At 31.5% G+C, this 15312-nt stretch overlaps 2 protein-coding genes across 2 annotated transcripts; both read right to left on the bottom strand.

Moving 5' to 3' along the window:
- Positions 1-35: 35 nt before the first annotated feature.
- LOC129905663 (3-ketoacyl-CoA thiolase, mitochondrial) lies at positions 36-4550 on the bottom strand. The gene is made up of 6 exons (XM_055981198.1): positions 4402-4550; positions 1527-1693; positions 889-1461; positions 626-826; positions 407-561; positions 36-345 (listed from the first exon to the last, which is right to left on the bottom strand). The coding sequence occupies exons 1-6, from the start codon at positions 4418-4420 to the stop codon at positions 264-266; spliced, it is 1197 nt and encodes a 398-aa protein (XP_055837173.1). The 5' UTR covers positions 4421-4550; the 3' UTR covers positions 36-263.
- A 1256-nt stretch (positions 4551-5806) lies between these two features.
- Positions 5807-12934, bottom strand: LOC129905662 (dolichol kinase). The gene is made up of 5 exons (XM_055981197.1): positions 12714-12934; positions 12128-12605; positions 6664-6843; positions 6122-6611; positions 5807-6059 (listed from the first exon to the last, which is right to left on the bottom strand). The coding sequence occupies exons 1-5, from the start codon at positions 12785-12787 to the stop codon at positions 5842-5844; spliced, it is 1440 nt and encodes a 479-aa protein (XP_055837172.1). The 5' UTR covers positions 12788-12934; the 3' UTR covers positions 5807-5841.
- Positions 12935-15312: the final 2378 nt, after the last annotated feature.

A 15312-nucleotide genomic window follows, 5' to 3' on the forward strand; every position in this document is an offset into this window, starting at 1 on the left:
AATCATCATTTGAATTAAATTTTAGAGACATACATAAAAATCTTAAATTTTTTTTATTTAAAAAAATCAATATCAAATCACTTTACATCAATTGTTTAACATTTTCGCCATCAGTTCTTTTTTTAGTATGTAAAACTTTTTTTTTTAATTTTGAATCTTATATAACAAAATATTTATCTTAAAAAAAAAGACAAACACATACAAAAATAAATGCAAGAATGTTTTCGATTCCTTGAAAAAACCATCAGTTTTCTATAAGATGGTTAACATTTTTCCAACAAAACAGCAATACCTTGTCCTCCTCCAATACAAGCTGATCCTACAGCATATTTCAAGTTCTTACGCCTGAAACGAAAAGTTAATTTTTAAGAAATGTAAAGAAATATGTATATAAAAAAATACATACTGTAATTCGTGAGCCAAATGTCCAGTAATTCGAGCTCCACTAGCAGCCAAAGGATGACCTAAGGCAATAGCTCCACCATTCAAATTCAATTTGTTAATGTCTAACTTAAGAGCATCCATACAGGCCAAAGTTTGTGCACTGAAGGCTTCATTGATCTTTTAAATAACAAAAGACATCACAATTAATATTGATCTTAAAAATAAAAAAAATCTTACATACTTCAATTAAATCCATATCATCCAATTTCAATCCGGTTGCTTTAAGTACATTTTCAATTGCTGGAACTGGACCAATTCCCATGATATCTGGTTGCACTCCAACATATGAATAACCCACCAAACGTGCCAATGGCTTCAATCCAAATTCCTTGACAGCATCTTCAGATGCCAATACAACAGCAGCAGCTCCATCACAAATACCCTAAAATTTGAAAAGTTAAACATTTTCTTTTTCAATTCTAGGAAGTGTTTAATAAATCTTACAGAAGCAGTTCCAGCTGTAACAACTCCATTCTTCTTAAAAAGTGATGGAAGCTTAGCTAGTCCCTCGAGTGTTGTTTGGGGTCTTGGATGTTCATCGACAGCAAAGTCGACTTCCTTTCCCTTGACCTTAATTTTAAAGGGAGCAATTTCTGACTTAAAGACACCTTCATCTTGGGCTTTCTTCCAATTAACTTGAGATCTCAGAGCAAATTCATCGACACGTTCTCTAGTAACTTTGTATTTTTCAGCTAAATTTTCAGCTGTAAGTGCCATTGGCAATTTACAGTATGTATCTGTGAGTCCAACCCATAGACCATCTTCCAGAGCATAGTTAGCTCCGAGAGTTGTTCCAAAACGAACATTTCTGGCAACAAATGGAGCTTGTGACATACTGTCTACACCACCAGTCAAGGCGATTTTAGCCGATCCCATAAGAATGTCCTGGGCGCCATTAATAATTGATTGAAAACCAGAACCACATAGGCGATTAACACCTAGAGCTGGTTTGTCAATAGCCACTCCGCAATGTAGAGCAACATGGCGGGGAATGAAAATACCATCTGATGAAGAAATCTAAAAGGAATTGATAGTATTAGAATTAATTGAACATTTTTTGAAAATGTAAGTTGTTAACTTACTGATAGGACATTGCCAACAACTGTTGTATCAACATGTTCTCCTTTCAATCCAGAGGACTCAAGAGCAGCTTTGGCAGCAGCTGTTTGTAATTGTGTCTGATTGACATTCTTTAGAGTTCCACCGAATGTACCAAAAGCTGTGCGCTTAGCACCAACAATAAATATTCCTAAAAACATTGGGAATCATTTTTTAATCTAAGAAATTGAATTAGATGAATCCTCTCAATCGCTGCCACGCACACTTGTGTGAGAGAATTGCGGTTACTTGTAAACGCTTCTGAGCTTCTTATAAGCAAACAAAATTTAAGAAGTAATCTAATAATTACAAAAAAAAAATCCGCCCACTGCCGATTTATGATAAAGCCAGTTTTTTTTTTTAAAGCAAAACATTTTTTTTTGTACTCAAAATTGGAACAAAACACCAGAAAATAGTTTGGAACATAAAGCAAAAATGTTGGAAATTGTGCCAAACAGCTTTGGAAAATATAATATAATATAAATAAAATAGAAATAAGGCCCGAAAAATGATGTATTCCGGCTTAATTTCTAACAATTACAGTTGATTTATTTGACTTGTTCTTTTTCTTTGTATGTTACAAAAATACATTTATGTTACAATTTACAAATCATGACAAGTGACCCAATTCTGTCACCCTCCCGTATCTTTAGCTGTGTTTTTTTTTGGCATTGCTATCCGTATCCGCAGTTGGCGCTTACATGCATTAACGAAAACAACGCGCAGCTGCCGATAGGAATAGAAGCTAAACCAAGCTGCGGATAGAATTTTGACAAAGTGTAAAAGTTTACGCTTTCCTTGCTCTTGCTGCATGCATATACATTTTGTTCTGTGTTGGTATTTGGAAAATCCTACTGCGGATAGATTTGCCAAAAAAACACGCCTTTTATTACTCAATCTAGAGTCGAAGCCTTCGAAGCGATTGAAAAAAGAAATAGTCATATCAGATTTAAATGGTAGATTACGCGAAGTAGATTTAGAATAAATCTCGAGATTTATGCTAAATCTACTTATCTAAATCTCGGATTTAGGGTAAGTGGAAACATTACAGTATTAAACGACTTGTAAACGCCTCAATTGAGTTCAAAGATTTCTTTTTAAAGATTTTTTTTTTAAATAATACAAAAAACTAGCAACATTAAAAAAACCCATTTAATGGATTTTTTCTTTGAAATTTTAGTAGGTAAAGCTCTAAATAATTTTGTGAATACAAAAAAAAATGTAGAGCCTCTAACGATTTCAGTTTTTTTTTTCATTGGTCTAGGATTTTTTTTTTACAAATTTGGTAAATATATAAAATGTAAAAAAAAAAAACAATTTTCTATAAATAAAAAAAAATTACTGAAAACACTGAAACTTGAAAATTACTCTGAAACTTTTTTTTAAATTAATAACATTGTTGCTAATGTAAAATTCTATGTACATTTTATACAATTACATACATATAATAAGATTTTAAAAGAAAAAAATGGCTCAAAATTTTAAACGCTTTAGTAAATGCTAAAGCCGTTTTAGTAATTTACTAAGTTAAAACTTAGACTGCTTTATGACGTAGTAACTTGCTAAAATGGCTTTAGCATTTTACTAGATCGATTAAAATTTTGCACCAATAAGTTTTGTTTTGTTTTTTTTTTTTTTTTTATAATGAGCGCGCACTAAAGGGGTTTTGGGTACCCTTAATATGTATGTATACACAGTACGAGCTTTAGGAAAAGAGGAAGGGATGTAAAAGGAGATACCGATGCACATTGGTTTTAAAGTTCTTAACATTAAAATGGGAGGGAAAAACTGAAGCGGGTAATGCATTCCACATTCTAGTAGTGTGACTAAAGAAAGAATCTCTGTATTTGACAGTACGTCCGAAATTGGGCTCAAGTGTAAACTGATGGGCATTCCTTGAAGTACGAGTATTACGGTTGAATTGTTTAAGGGGAGGAATGCAGCTAGCTATTTCATTAGAACATTTTTTAAAAAAGTACCTTAAGTTTACTTAATGTTTACTTAACAAATGTCCCACCCGTGACGATGATTTTTTTTTAATTCAGTTTACCTACTTTCCTAGATACCTATACCTATCTAAAATAGAAACCAATAAAATTTGTTATAAAAGTGTTGAAAAAGTAATGACTAGTCAGTGTAGTCACACGATATTTTGTTTAATGGCCTGATTTGATATAACGTATCTAGACCGTAAATCGATAGTGATGTATGATAGAAGTGTATTGAAAAAGTGGTCATTGTCTTAAAAATTCAAGGGTGAATTTTGTTCCAAACAAAAATTTTCCCATATTTTTAAATGCACTATTATTGGTATATATAAAAAAAAATAACCCTTACCATGTAGGTACTAATATGAAGATCTTCAAGGTTATAAATACTGTGCTTTTAAAAATACCGCTCTCCGAAATTAAATGAAATAAAAACCAACAAAATAAAACCCTTCATCAATTGATTGCCTACATAACCGAGACTGAGAGTGAACTTTGATCAAAGAATGTACTGAAATTTAGTATGCAAGTTTTCAAGACAAATATCATACAAAGAAGCAACGTAAAACACAAAATAATTTATAAAAATTATTATAAACTAATATTCAATTTAAAGGGTCTTCCAAATTTAGAAAGGTTTAAGGAATAAAGTAATAAATTACAAAAGAAATTTCTTTGATGAATTATTTTCCAACAATCTATTTATACACGTTTATCTCTTGATCGTAATATGTATTGCCGGGAGTCAACAAGTGAAAACAACAAAATAGTCTATGATGAAAGTCCAAAGTACATCAAAACATTTTATCAAAATAAAAACATCATTGACTTAGTATACATAATATTAAATGCAGTATGAACTTTGTCTTACCTTTAGTAGCTGCAGACATTTCTTTTCTTTCTTTTTAACAAAAAATTAATTAAAATAAATAATAATCTAAATTGAATTAAAGAACTTTATCTTCGACAAACACGTACACGTCTGCCTTTAAACCTTAACTACCTCTAGTCTTCTAGAGAAACAGTCTGAAACTGATTGAAAATGTGAAATCAAATGAAATGTTGACTGAATTAAATGCGAGAAATTAAAAGCTCCAAAAGCTTTTTCTGAATCAAGTTCAGAGAGCGTTTAACCACTCGGTGAAACGGTGATGGAATACGGAAAGTTATATTTAATTCAAAAAGAATAGTAGATTAGGTGGATTTTTATTTTAGATAATCAGTCCCATTGTGAGTTTCACGTGAACAAGACTCCACCCAGAAAATTTGAATTTAACTTTTTCCCTATTGTGAGTTCTGGGCGGAAAGTTGTTCATGCTCGGACATCTCTCGGTATTTTTAACTTTTCTCTAACTTAAATTTTGGTGCCGAACAAGAAACTAGTTTAGCAGAAAATGTAAATTCCCTTCGGGTGAAACTCATGATACCTTTAAAGATTCCGGGAGGAAAACCTTTCACGTGAAACTCCTGATATGGCTAATTAGTTTTTCTTAAATTCAGACGCAGATATTTTGAGATTATATACAAATACAATTTTTCGCCAAAAAATCCAAGGATAACCCCTTCCGAAAAAAAGTGAATTTAAAAAATGTTTCTCCAAATGTATCGAGTGAGACATCAAATTAAAGGTCTCTGTAAGCTCTGTTTATGCATGAAACCTAAAAGTTTCTCTATGGTCTGGTTGCTGTGCTGAGTGATTTGCAATGAAAATAGCATAAGTTTTTCTTACATTCGAAACCAAATATTTTTTTTTGCAATGGAAATATTAGATCTTCTTACGTTCGGAAATAGATATTTTGTAATCCAAGTCTCTAAACAAGTTTTGGTTGAAAGACAGTGGCGTAGCTAGCCGGTGAAACATGTCCCATGAGACATTTCCCCTAAAACATATGTCCCATGAGACATTTCCCATGAGACATTTTCCATGAGACATTTCCCATGAGACATTTTTCATGAGACAATTGTCATGTCTCATGAGACATTTCCCGTGAGACATATGTCTCATGAGACATTTCCCATGAGACATATGTCATGTCTCATGAGTCATTTCCCGTGAGACATGTCTCATGAGAAATTTCCCGTGAGACATGTCCCATGAGACACTTACCGTGAGAAATATGTTTCATGAGACATTTACCGTGAGACATATGTCATATGTCTCATGGGACATGATTTAATAAGATAGGAGCTTATAATGAACAGGCAACTTTTAAGCATCTCTGACGTTCTAATTTTATTATGTATGTATTATATATTTAAAAAAAATTGAAATGACGTTATATATGTAATTCGAATTTTCGTTTTTATTATGCTATCTTGCATTGACTACAATATAAAATATTAAAGGCAATACCAAATTATCAATTTGGTCGGTGAACGCCTCAACCAAAGATGTTATCACGATTGCCAATAGACTTAAAATCACACTTAAGCCATCTGCTGGAGTAAGATTGAACAAATACAGTGGCACTATGGCTATTGACTGAGATAGAATAAAAGCTAAGCTTCCTTCTATTGATCGATTGGTTCCTGCAAGCAGAAATAAACAATAAACAATGAAAATTATTAAGAAATGTATGCATCAATCTTACCACTCCACTTATGTCTTCCAAATTTCGAACCCAAAATACTTGCTGAGGTATCTCCTATTCCAACCGATAATATTCCTGCTAACATCGGCAGCATATTCACTCCGGAAGCACTATCTACCTCCGAACAAGGACATGGATTTATCCACATAGGCAAAGAGCAACCAATCAAAAGGCAAAATGGAGTTAAGGCTATGTTGCCAGCATCTTTCTCGTCATGCAATGTTGCAAATGCATCGTCGAGAATACTCGATATTGGAGGAATTTTTAGCATTCGTATCATATCGAGTACAGAAAAGGCTGCAAGAGCAACTCCAGTTGCCAAATAAAGAAATGTACATTGGTAAATTAATCCTGGAATGTAAACTAACACAATGAGGATGTGAAATATTTTTCTGACTCTTGTCGATGCTTGTTCGGAACTTCCAATCTGCCATTTTACAGCTAATATTGTTGCAATAGCCATGGTTAAATAAAATACTACTATGTATACCTGAAAAAGAAAAATTTTTATAATGTTCTTGATAGATGTACAATTTACTTACCCTTCGTAAATCGGAGTATATAAACTGAATAACAGTTATTATAGGTAAGTCTTTGGTTACAGGCATAGTGCAAACAGCCACTACTAAAACGATCATAGAAATGTAGAAGAGAACAACGCTTCTGAAAATTTTAAATGTGGCTATGAGCCACGACATCACAAGTAAGCAAGCAAGTGCTCCCTTTAGTAAAAGTAAGAAACGAATTTGAAATTATTTATTTGAACAAACAAACATTAAATAATCTTAAATTGAAAAAAAAACAATGGAAAATTAGCAAAATTGTACAAAGACCCGTTGTGAGTACAGAAATATTGGCGAAAAGTTTCAAATGATTAAGTATAAAGCTAAAGTAAGTTACTAACTTAAAAAGCAGTCTAAAATGACTAGCATTTGTTTAACTTGAAATACCATTAGTTTAACTTGAAATATCAAATTCCAACATTAGCCCAGTAGCTACTCTACTCATTTTTACACAAGTAAGTATTTGTATTGTTTTTAAGAAGAAAGAAAACAGAAAACTAAAATAATTAAAATATGTAAATTCATAATTTTTGTTTATATTTTGTGGACTTTATGAATGAAATTCAATTTAAAAAGTTTTTATGACCTGTAGTCCAAAATGCGTTTCGCCCAGGTACAACAGTTGGGCTCATCGCTCATCAGTTAGATGCTGTTGTACCCATTCTAAGACGATGATTACCGACACTTATTAAAATTACAGCATAAACATACTGTGAATTTTAATATTTCTAGGGGAATTTGATTAAATTCGTGCACCTAAAAAATATTGCCTGTGGTCTGGCTGAAGTTATAAGAAGAAAGAAAACAGAAAACTAAAATAATGGGCGAAAAGCATTTGGGACTACAGGTCATAAAAACTTGTTGTACTGTTTTTATTTTTCGAATAAAATAAAAAAATGAGTAGCTCTACTAAGTTGCAGAAAAAAAGGGCTAATATAGTTCTCCCAACTCTGTTTGACCAATGTCGTTTTCCTTCACTCTATTTGGGAGTACTCTAAATTATTACTCCTTTTTCTGGAGTCATGGAACATAATGAGAGTAATTTTTTTTTTTTTTGTAATTGTGTGTGTGTGTGACAAAAATGGATCATTTCGTCGTTTCCTTGAAGTAAATAGTGATAACAGGCTAAGGGAAAAATTTGTATGAACTAAAAAAAAAAAATTCGCAGTAGTTAATAGTTTTTTTACCGACTTCCAAAAAGGAGGAGGTATTCAATTCGTCTGTATTTTTTTTAATGTTTGTTGTCATAACTTTGGACTGAGTGAAACAATTTTAACAATTCTGTATTGGAAAGCTGGTGCCTGCAGTGTGGTCCCATTTTAATTTTGTTCAGTTCTGGCTATAGAAACTATAAGAAAAACCATAAAAGCCAGTTTTGTTTCTTGTAAAAACCAATGCGTTTTGTTGCGTCACAATGAAGCGTTCAGGTGTTAAATCTTAATTACATATGGTCTAAAGGGAGGCCCCCAAAATAACCTTAGCGTCTACGTTTTTCATACAAAAACGCTTTCCTGTTTGTCACTACTAACTCTGCGAACAAATTTGAGGTGGCCTGACAAGGAATTGATGTTAATACTTTGATTAATTTATATTTTTTTCTTCGTTATTTCCCTAACCTTTGTATACAGATTGACCTAAATTTTAGCTCCCATACAAAACTATCTCAAAAGTTAAGAAGAGTTAAGATATATTTAAGAGTTGTGATCAGATTTAGTTAGAAAAACAAACATTCGTTTTCAAGTATACATTTTTTGTCTGTTAGTGTACGAAAAATAAGTCAAGGAGAACGGAGTAAAAAAATGTCAGCTAAAATTTATCGCGATGTGCGTACTAGGTTTAAAGAAATAATTTTTTTTAAACTTTTTTTAATTTCAATACATTTTATCTTTACATATGATAGTGGAGTAACTAAAGCTCAAAAAATGGCAATATTAGGGAACCCGGCCGAACAGCTTAGATTTTGATGATCTTTTTTTTTCAAACGTAGGTAATTAAAAATACTTAAAAGTCTATAGATTAAAAATTGCATAATAAGCGTTCGTTGATAAGTTTTACTTTTGGTATATTTTTCATTATGCTTCTGATCGGTTTTTGTTTAGCCTAATTGACACACACTCTTAGTTTGATTTTATAATTGTAAAATAAAAATATCCCATCGGCCCAGAAAAAAATGGGATTTTTTTTATTTGGCACAGGATTTTTTTTTTTATTGATGAAGAACACTGGCTGAAAAATTCTTTTATTTGGCTTTCAATTTTATTTTGGAAAATGTTTTAAAAAGTGAAGAATTAACGAAAGTAATGGAAGAAATAAATAAAATAAATAGTACTCCGGAGTATTTTTTGTTACTCTTTTGTGGCGTCAAGGAACACAAAACCTTCAAAAATGCAAAAATAAGTACTAAAAAAAGTACTCTCATTGGAGTGAAGGAAAACGACATAACTACGGCGTAAAGCAAAATTGTTCTAAAACCATTTTTTACCAAAAATGAGATAATGATACATTTTTACTAATTTGAGGGTGCTCTTTCCGAATTTGAAAAGGGTTTTTGTCTAAAAAATTTCTTTTCAGCAGATAATATAATTTAATGGGACATAAAACAATAAACACAGGTAAGAAGCCTTCTGAAAATGAGACCCGAGTATTCTTGATTGTTCTAAGTCCCAATATATTTTCTTCTAAGTCTACTATTCATTTAATGAAAGTGCGTACTTGTATAGGAATTGTTCTATGTCCAATTTTGGGTTTTTAGTTTTAAAAAATATTTAAAAATTGTATACACCTACTAATGAGGTAAAATTGTATGGTTTATTCAAGAAAAAAGAACAAACTTTATAAAAAACATAACTTGAATGTCGAACGAGCAGAAAAATGTCGCTTTAAACCAATTTGAAACTTAAAATTCGTCTCCTGCAAAATTTTCTTTTTGTTACTTAACACAATTTTGCTTTACGGCGACGCGACGATGTGTAGTTTCATCTTATTTCATAATTCATTTTCAATTCTCATAATGTTAGTTTGAAAAAAGGACGTTTCCGTAGATTTTCCTGGCCTGTAAATGTGCTGACGATGGGTAAGTGGTTTAATTGCCATATCTAGTCCGTGGCAACAAGGAATAACAACATAACGTCTGCGTAAAGCAAAATTGTTCTAAGTCCTTAAGAAATCCTATGTACTCAGAACAATTTTGTTTTACGCCGACGATAAGTCAACTTATGTCGAGATTGAGCGACTCCATCTACCATATTTTTTTCGTATTTTTATTCCAGACAAAATAAACATAAAAAAGAGCAAACTCAGAAATGAATCGCACAGCGCTGAAAATTGGTACAGAGCATTTAAATGTCGATTAAAGTAAAATGTCAAAAGTCCCCAAAAGTCCCATGTGTGCATAAAAAGTTATTCAAGTTTTAATGTCGAAAATTTAGGTTTTTTTATATATAACATTGAAATGGGAGAAGCTATTAAAAAAATGTATATGGATGACTTGTAGGTTTTGTAATTCCCTAAAAAAATGTTATAACACTTTTTTTTCTACGAGATATCGTTTAGAAGATATCGTGGTTTTAAAACGTGTCAAATGTCGAAAATATTGATTTTTTTTCCTATTGATCTTACACTCTGAGTCCTGTCTTTGAAAAACTGGTAGATAATGTGCCCCTTTATGTTACTACATTTTTTGATTTTTGTTAAAGTAAAAAGAAAAAAAATTTTTTTGATTTGGTCAAAATTCAAAAATTGCGAATTTGTGTACATAGCTTCTAAAATATGAGTTTTTTGAAATATATTTTTAACTCGTATCATATACTATAACGCTTTCCACAAAATAGCTGAAGATATGCTTAGATATGCTAGTAACACTTATCGTTTTAAAGGTAGTGCGTTCAAAAGAGTGGTATATATATAGAAATATCGTTTTTTTGTCTATTTTCGTCAAATGGTCAGTGTTATCTAAACAAATTTTCATAGCATTTGGGTAATTCCATGAAAAAGTGGACACGAATTTTGAACAAATTATGCAGTTTTTTTTACTCTTTGTAATAGCAAATTACTATTTACAAACGGTAACACTTTATGCATAAGCTGCCAACTACAGAAGAATTTCAAATGAAAATGACGGAAAAACAAGCCCACAGTAAATTGGATGAATCTAATAGTGACCATGACAATATGCCCTCGTGATTGCTAAAATAAATTAACATTTAAGCAAGCTTCGTTACACAATATTCGATTTAAAAAAAACTTGAGTGAAAATGCATCTTTTCTTTACTTTTGGAACCACAAATCGCAGGTAACATGAGTTACCAAAATAATGTAGCGTGAGTTACCTAAACAATTAAAAAATTTTTCCTCGAAATATCGAATAAATGTTTGGTTTTGTCACTAATATTAAAAGTTTGTAATTTTTATGTATGGAATCTTCATTTAAAACAAATTTAGATTCTTAATTTCGCAGAAAAACTTCATACTGTGGGACTCTTAAATCTCGTGTCCGATTTTTGTAGCGTGAGTTACCATCATACTTTTATTTATCCCAAGCAAATACTAAAATTAAAGAAATTTTTTTTTGTTAATTATGAGTTAATTATGGTTATGCTCCGTTCATGGATAGTAAATTCGTATCAATTTATATTAAAATTAACAAAAAAAAAATTATTTATGTATCAGAAATTTTTGTGAATGTAACGTGAGTTACCATGGAATTGCCCATTTGTTGATAATGTGTTTTTTTCTACATATTTTAAATTAAGTTCTTATCCCTTCAGAGCTGTAATTTAAAAAAAAATGTATTTCGACAAAAATCAAAAATATCAGTTTTTTATACTTAACTCTTGCAAAATGCAGTTTTTGAAAAAATATTTTGAATTTATTTAATAGCCCATGATGTTTTCCATAAAAAAGATTAAGATGTACTTTTTCATAGCTGCCATCGTTTAGAAGATACAGCTTTCAAAAAGAGGACTACGAAAAAATAGTGTGTTTTGTCCTTTTTTTTGAACACATGGGATTTTTGACATTTTACTTTAATCGATATTTAAATGTTCTATACCAATTTTCAGCCCTATGCGACTTATTTTTGGGTTGAATGTCTAATTTGTCTGCAATATTTTATCTTAAGCGGTTTATAAATTACAGGTAAAAGAAAAATGACATTAGCATTGATTTTAAATGGGAAGCCAAACTTTCAAAACGCTCTCCTGAAAAGTTGTAAAAACTGACTTATGTTGTTTTTCTTTATTGCCACAGAAGTTATTTATTACTTTCTCTAAGGTAGCGTATAGTGGATAGACCTATTTGAAAACCCAGATATCTAATAATAAAAATAATGAAGCTCTTAGCTAAAAGTTCTCTTTGAGTGAAATCAATAAGCCCCTGTGATTCTTCCAAGCTATTGTATGTAACTAACTAAATTAATTATTGTATTTAGTTGTTTCTTACTTACCATCATAATAGCACTAATTTGTCCAAATTCCTCACTTGGTGGTGAATTGTAGAAAACTGGAATCTTAAAGAATCCATTGATGATAAACAAAATAACACCCTGTACCAATATGCATGCCTCGCCCAGAGTACAACTCTTCGGGAACCCCTTCAAAACTCTCACATAAACATACTGATAGCCGAGTGTCGCCCCAAATCCAATTGCAAGACATACACCATACGTCTGTTGTGTCCAATATTGCAATTGTAAATGAATTATTACCCCAGGAGATAAGGCAAAGAATAATTTCAAATATCTCCCGGGGGCAACAGCTAGACACGCAAAGAATGTCAACGATTGCATCAACATGCCCACGGAAACAATCGTGAGTACGAGGAATAAGTCGTCATCGTTGGAACACGCTTTGTGGCGGTTATTGGTGACGACATATGCCAGCGGCAAGAGACAACTTAGCCAGTAGCCGGGTGACGCATTTGGTCTATGAGAGGGGGGAATAAAAATTCAATAGGTTGATTTTTTTTATCATCTGAAGCAATCTAATGAAGAAGTTTAAAGTACAAAGGTTTGTTTCATTAGCAATTCTTACCGGCTTATGATTCCCATGTTTTTGCCATTTTTATCAATGAATTTGTCTACTTTGTTTTTGTCAGAGTTTTCCATTGTTTTGGAATTGAAGTTGATTTATGTGGTAATAACTTATTGAATTGCATTTAAAAACTATTTGCCAATTAGGCTAATTCTATGTTTGTTAGACTACTTGTCCATTTATTCGATTTTTATCAACAAATAAAAGGAAAAAGAATAAACTAAAGAAAAAGAGAGACGAGAGCAAAACATATGTTTTTGATATGACGTGAAGTTTGTTGTGGTTTGTTTCTTTTTTTTTAACAAAGAAAATACTGGGTTCTTGTCTTTGATATATGAGTATATTTGTATTTTTGGCTGATACTGTACATCATTTGAAAGGGTGTGTCAAAATTTGTCCACACTTGAATATTGCTGTTCCAGTTTGGAATTTTTTCATACAAATACAGCGTACCGCTACCGTATACCCCCCAGTGTGGTCAAGGCTTTAAAGGTTTGGCTTTTTTTATTTTCTTTTGATTTTTTCTGTTTTGTATTTTTTACATATTATTTTATTTATTTTAATTTTTTTCCTATTTTGTTTCTTTTCCTTTTTCGGAAATTCCACTGCTTTTTCTGTTGTTCTGAAATGATGAGAATATTATTTTAATTGAAAAAGAACACATTTTTTTTTTCATACCATGGCCCGGCCAGGAATCGATCCCACGTACCTCTGCATACCAAGCCAGCACCTTACCAGTAGACCATACTCGAATATTAAAGATAAGTAGAAAAAAGGGAGCTAATTGAAACCTCACATAAAAATGCAATGTTTTTTTCTAAAGCTTTACAAACATTGCATATCTGCAGGATAAAAGCTTTGCATACTTATTCGTGAAAAACATTGTGTTCACGCAACTTTAGAAATTAAATCTTTAAAAACGATATTTGGCATCACCAGATTTGGCACCACCAAATATCGTCAAGTTTTTATTTGTGACAGTTGGCTGCCCTTCCTTCTTGTACTTTCCTCAATCATAAGTGTCATTCATTTTGTCATTCTTTCTCTAATCTTCATCGGCACAAGTTCGCCTCTTCTTTTTTATGTAAAAGTAAAATTAAAATGAACAAAAAACTTAAATAAAAAAACCAACAAATTATAAAGTACACAAAATAAACTCTCTCTATTTATTTAACAACAAATAACATAAAACAAAAAGAAAGAAATTACATATAAGAACAACACAATCACAAGGAAGAGAAGAAAAACCCAAAAAAACTCAAAACACATTCATCACTACACACGTCGCAGCCGCAGCCGCATCCACCACAAAAAGTAAGTCGTCCCAAATACAAAACCACCCCACGTCTGAAATTGGTCAGAACATTTGGTCCAATCGAGCCAGATAATTGTGCTCCACCGCCTGGACTTACTGGTGTCAACGAGCTGCGACACATGAACCACACGTGCTCGCACTTCAGAACAAGAAAAGTGCTATATACGTTTTTTTACTTAATCGTCGCTTTTGACGACGACACGCCTCAAATTTAAAGGCTCTTTTGAGAGCCACACAAATAAGAAGCTGGAAACAATTGTAAACGCCATTGCTTCGATTGGCGCAACGTGGGAAGAAGAACCATCATAAAGCATCAAGAAACGGCAACCTCATCAGAAGAATCATCAACAAAAGCATCCTAAATTTTCAAATAGATTAATTAAAAAAAATCTGTACAGGGTGAGTTGAAGTTTTTTTTTATATTTTGAAAGGCTTTTTTTTTTATTAAATTATGATTCATATATATGTAAATATGTACATACACTAGTGCATTTTTTAGTATCTAGCTTTTCTTATTTCAACGGTAAAGTAAAGTTGGCGTCACATTCTCTCTCTTTCGGTTTCATATCGCGATATTGTTCCTAATTTTTTTTAGTCATTTGGCTTGAAATCTAACAAAAAAAAAAACTCTCATTGCATTTTTAAAAAATCATTTTCTTTTACACAGTTTCTTATGAGAACCAACTGTACTCGGTTTTTGTGCTACTCGTGCTCCCAACAACGGTACATTTGTTTGTAGTTGGCATTTATTGGATGGCGTCATTTCATAAAACAGTTTTGCAACTTTAATTTTGGTTTACAGTTAACATCACGCTTTACTTTTTTTTTTCTTTTCGACTTATATTTTAACGGTTCAATTTTTTTTCTTCAATCATGTTTTAAGCTGGTTTCCAAGTTCCTTTGGGACATTTCTTTTGCTCTTAAAAAATATAAATTTTTTTTTCTTCGATTATCAAGTACCACGAATTATTCTAAATTGAAATTTGTTTTCAAGGTTCCTTTGTGAACTCTTGAATCATTTCAAATTGTTTTTTTTTTAAATAGTTTTTCTTGAATTTTGCAACTCTTCGAATATTTTCTATTAAGAATCTATTTAAACAAAAATTAAAATAAAATTTTTGATAAATAATTTTAAGAATTTAAACTTATTTCAACTCTCTTTGAAAAGTTTTTTTTTTATTTTTGGAACTTGTGCCTTTTCTTTAAACTTTTCAAATATCTTTTTTTTTTTTCAAAACAACGCAGACATTTATCATGTTTTCACAGCATTCGCTCTCAATTTTC

Source organism: Episyrphus balteatus, chromosome 1, assembly GCF_945859705.1.
Source record: "Episyrphus balteatus chromosome 1, idEpiBalt1.1, whole genome shotgun sequence".
Lineage (NCBI taxonomy): Eukaryota > Metazoa > Arthropoda > Insecta > Diptera > Syrphidae > Episyrphus > Episyrphus balteatus.

Bases quoted from the DNA above. Each gene is read 5' to 3' on its own strand.
- LOC129905663 (XM_055981198.1), bottom strand. The intron at 562-625 runs GTATGTAAGATT...GTTATTTAAAAG, and splicing joins ATGATATGGATTTAATTGAA to ATCAATGAAGCCTTCAGTGC. The intron at 346-406 runs GTATGTATTTTT...TTTTCGTTTCAG, and splicing joins CATTTGGCTCACGAATTACA to GCGTAAGAACTTGAAATATG.
- LOC129905662 (XM_055981197.1), bottom strand. From the start codon at position 12,787: ATGGAAAACTCTGACAAAAACAAAGTAGACAAATTCATTGATAAAAAT. The intron at 6,844-12,127 runs GTAAGTAAGAAA...CTTTTACTAAAG, and splicing joins AAATTAGTGCTATTATGATG to GGAGCACTTGCTTGCTTACT. The intron at 6,060-6,121 runs GTAAGATTGATG...TTCTGCTTGCAG, and splicing joins TGGAAGACATAAGTGGAGTG to GAACCAATCGATCAATAGAA.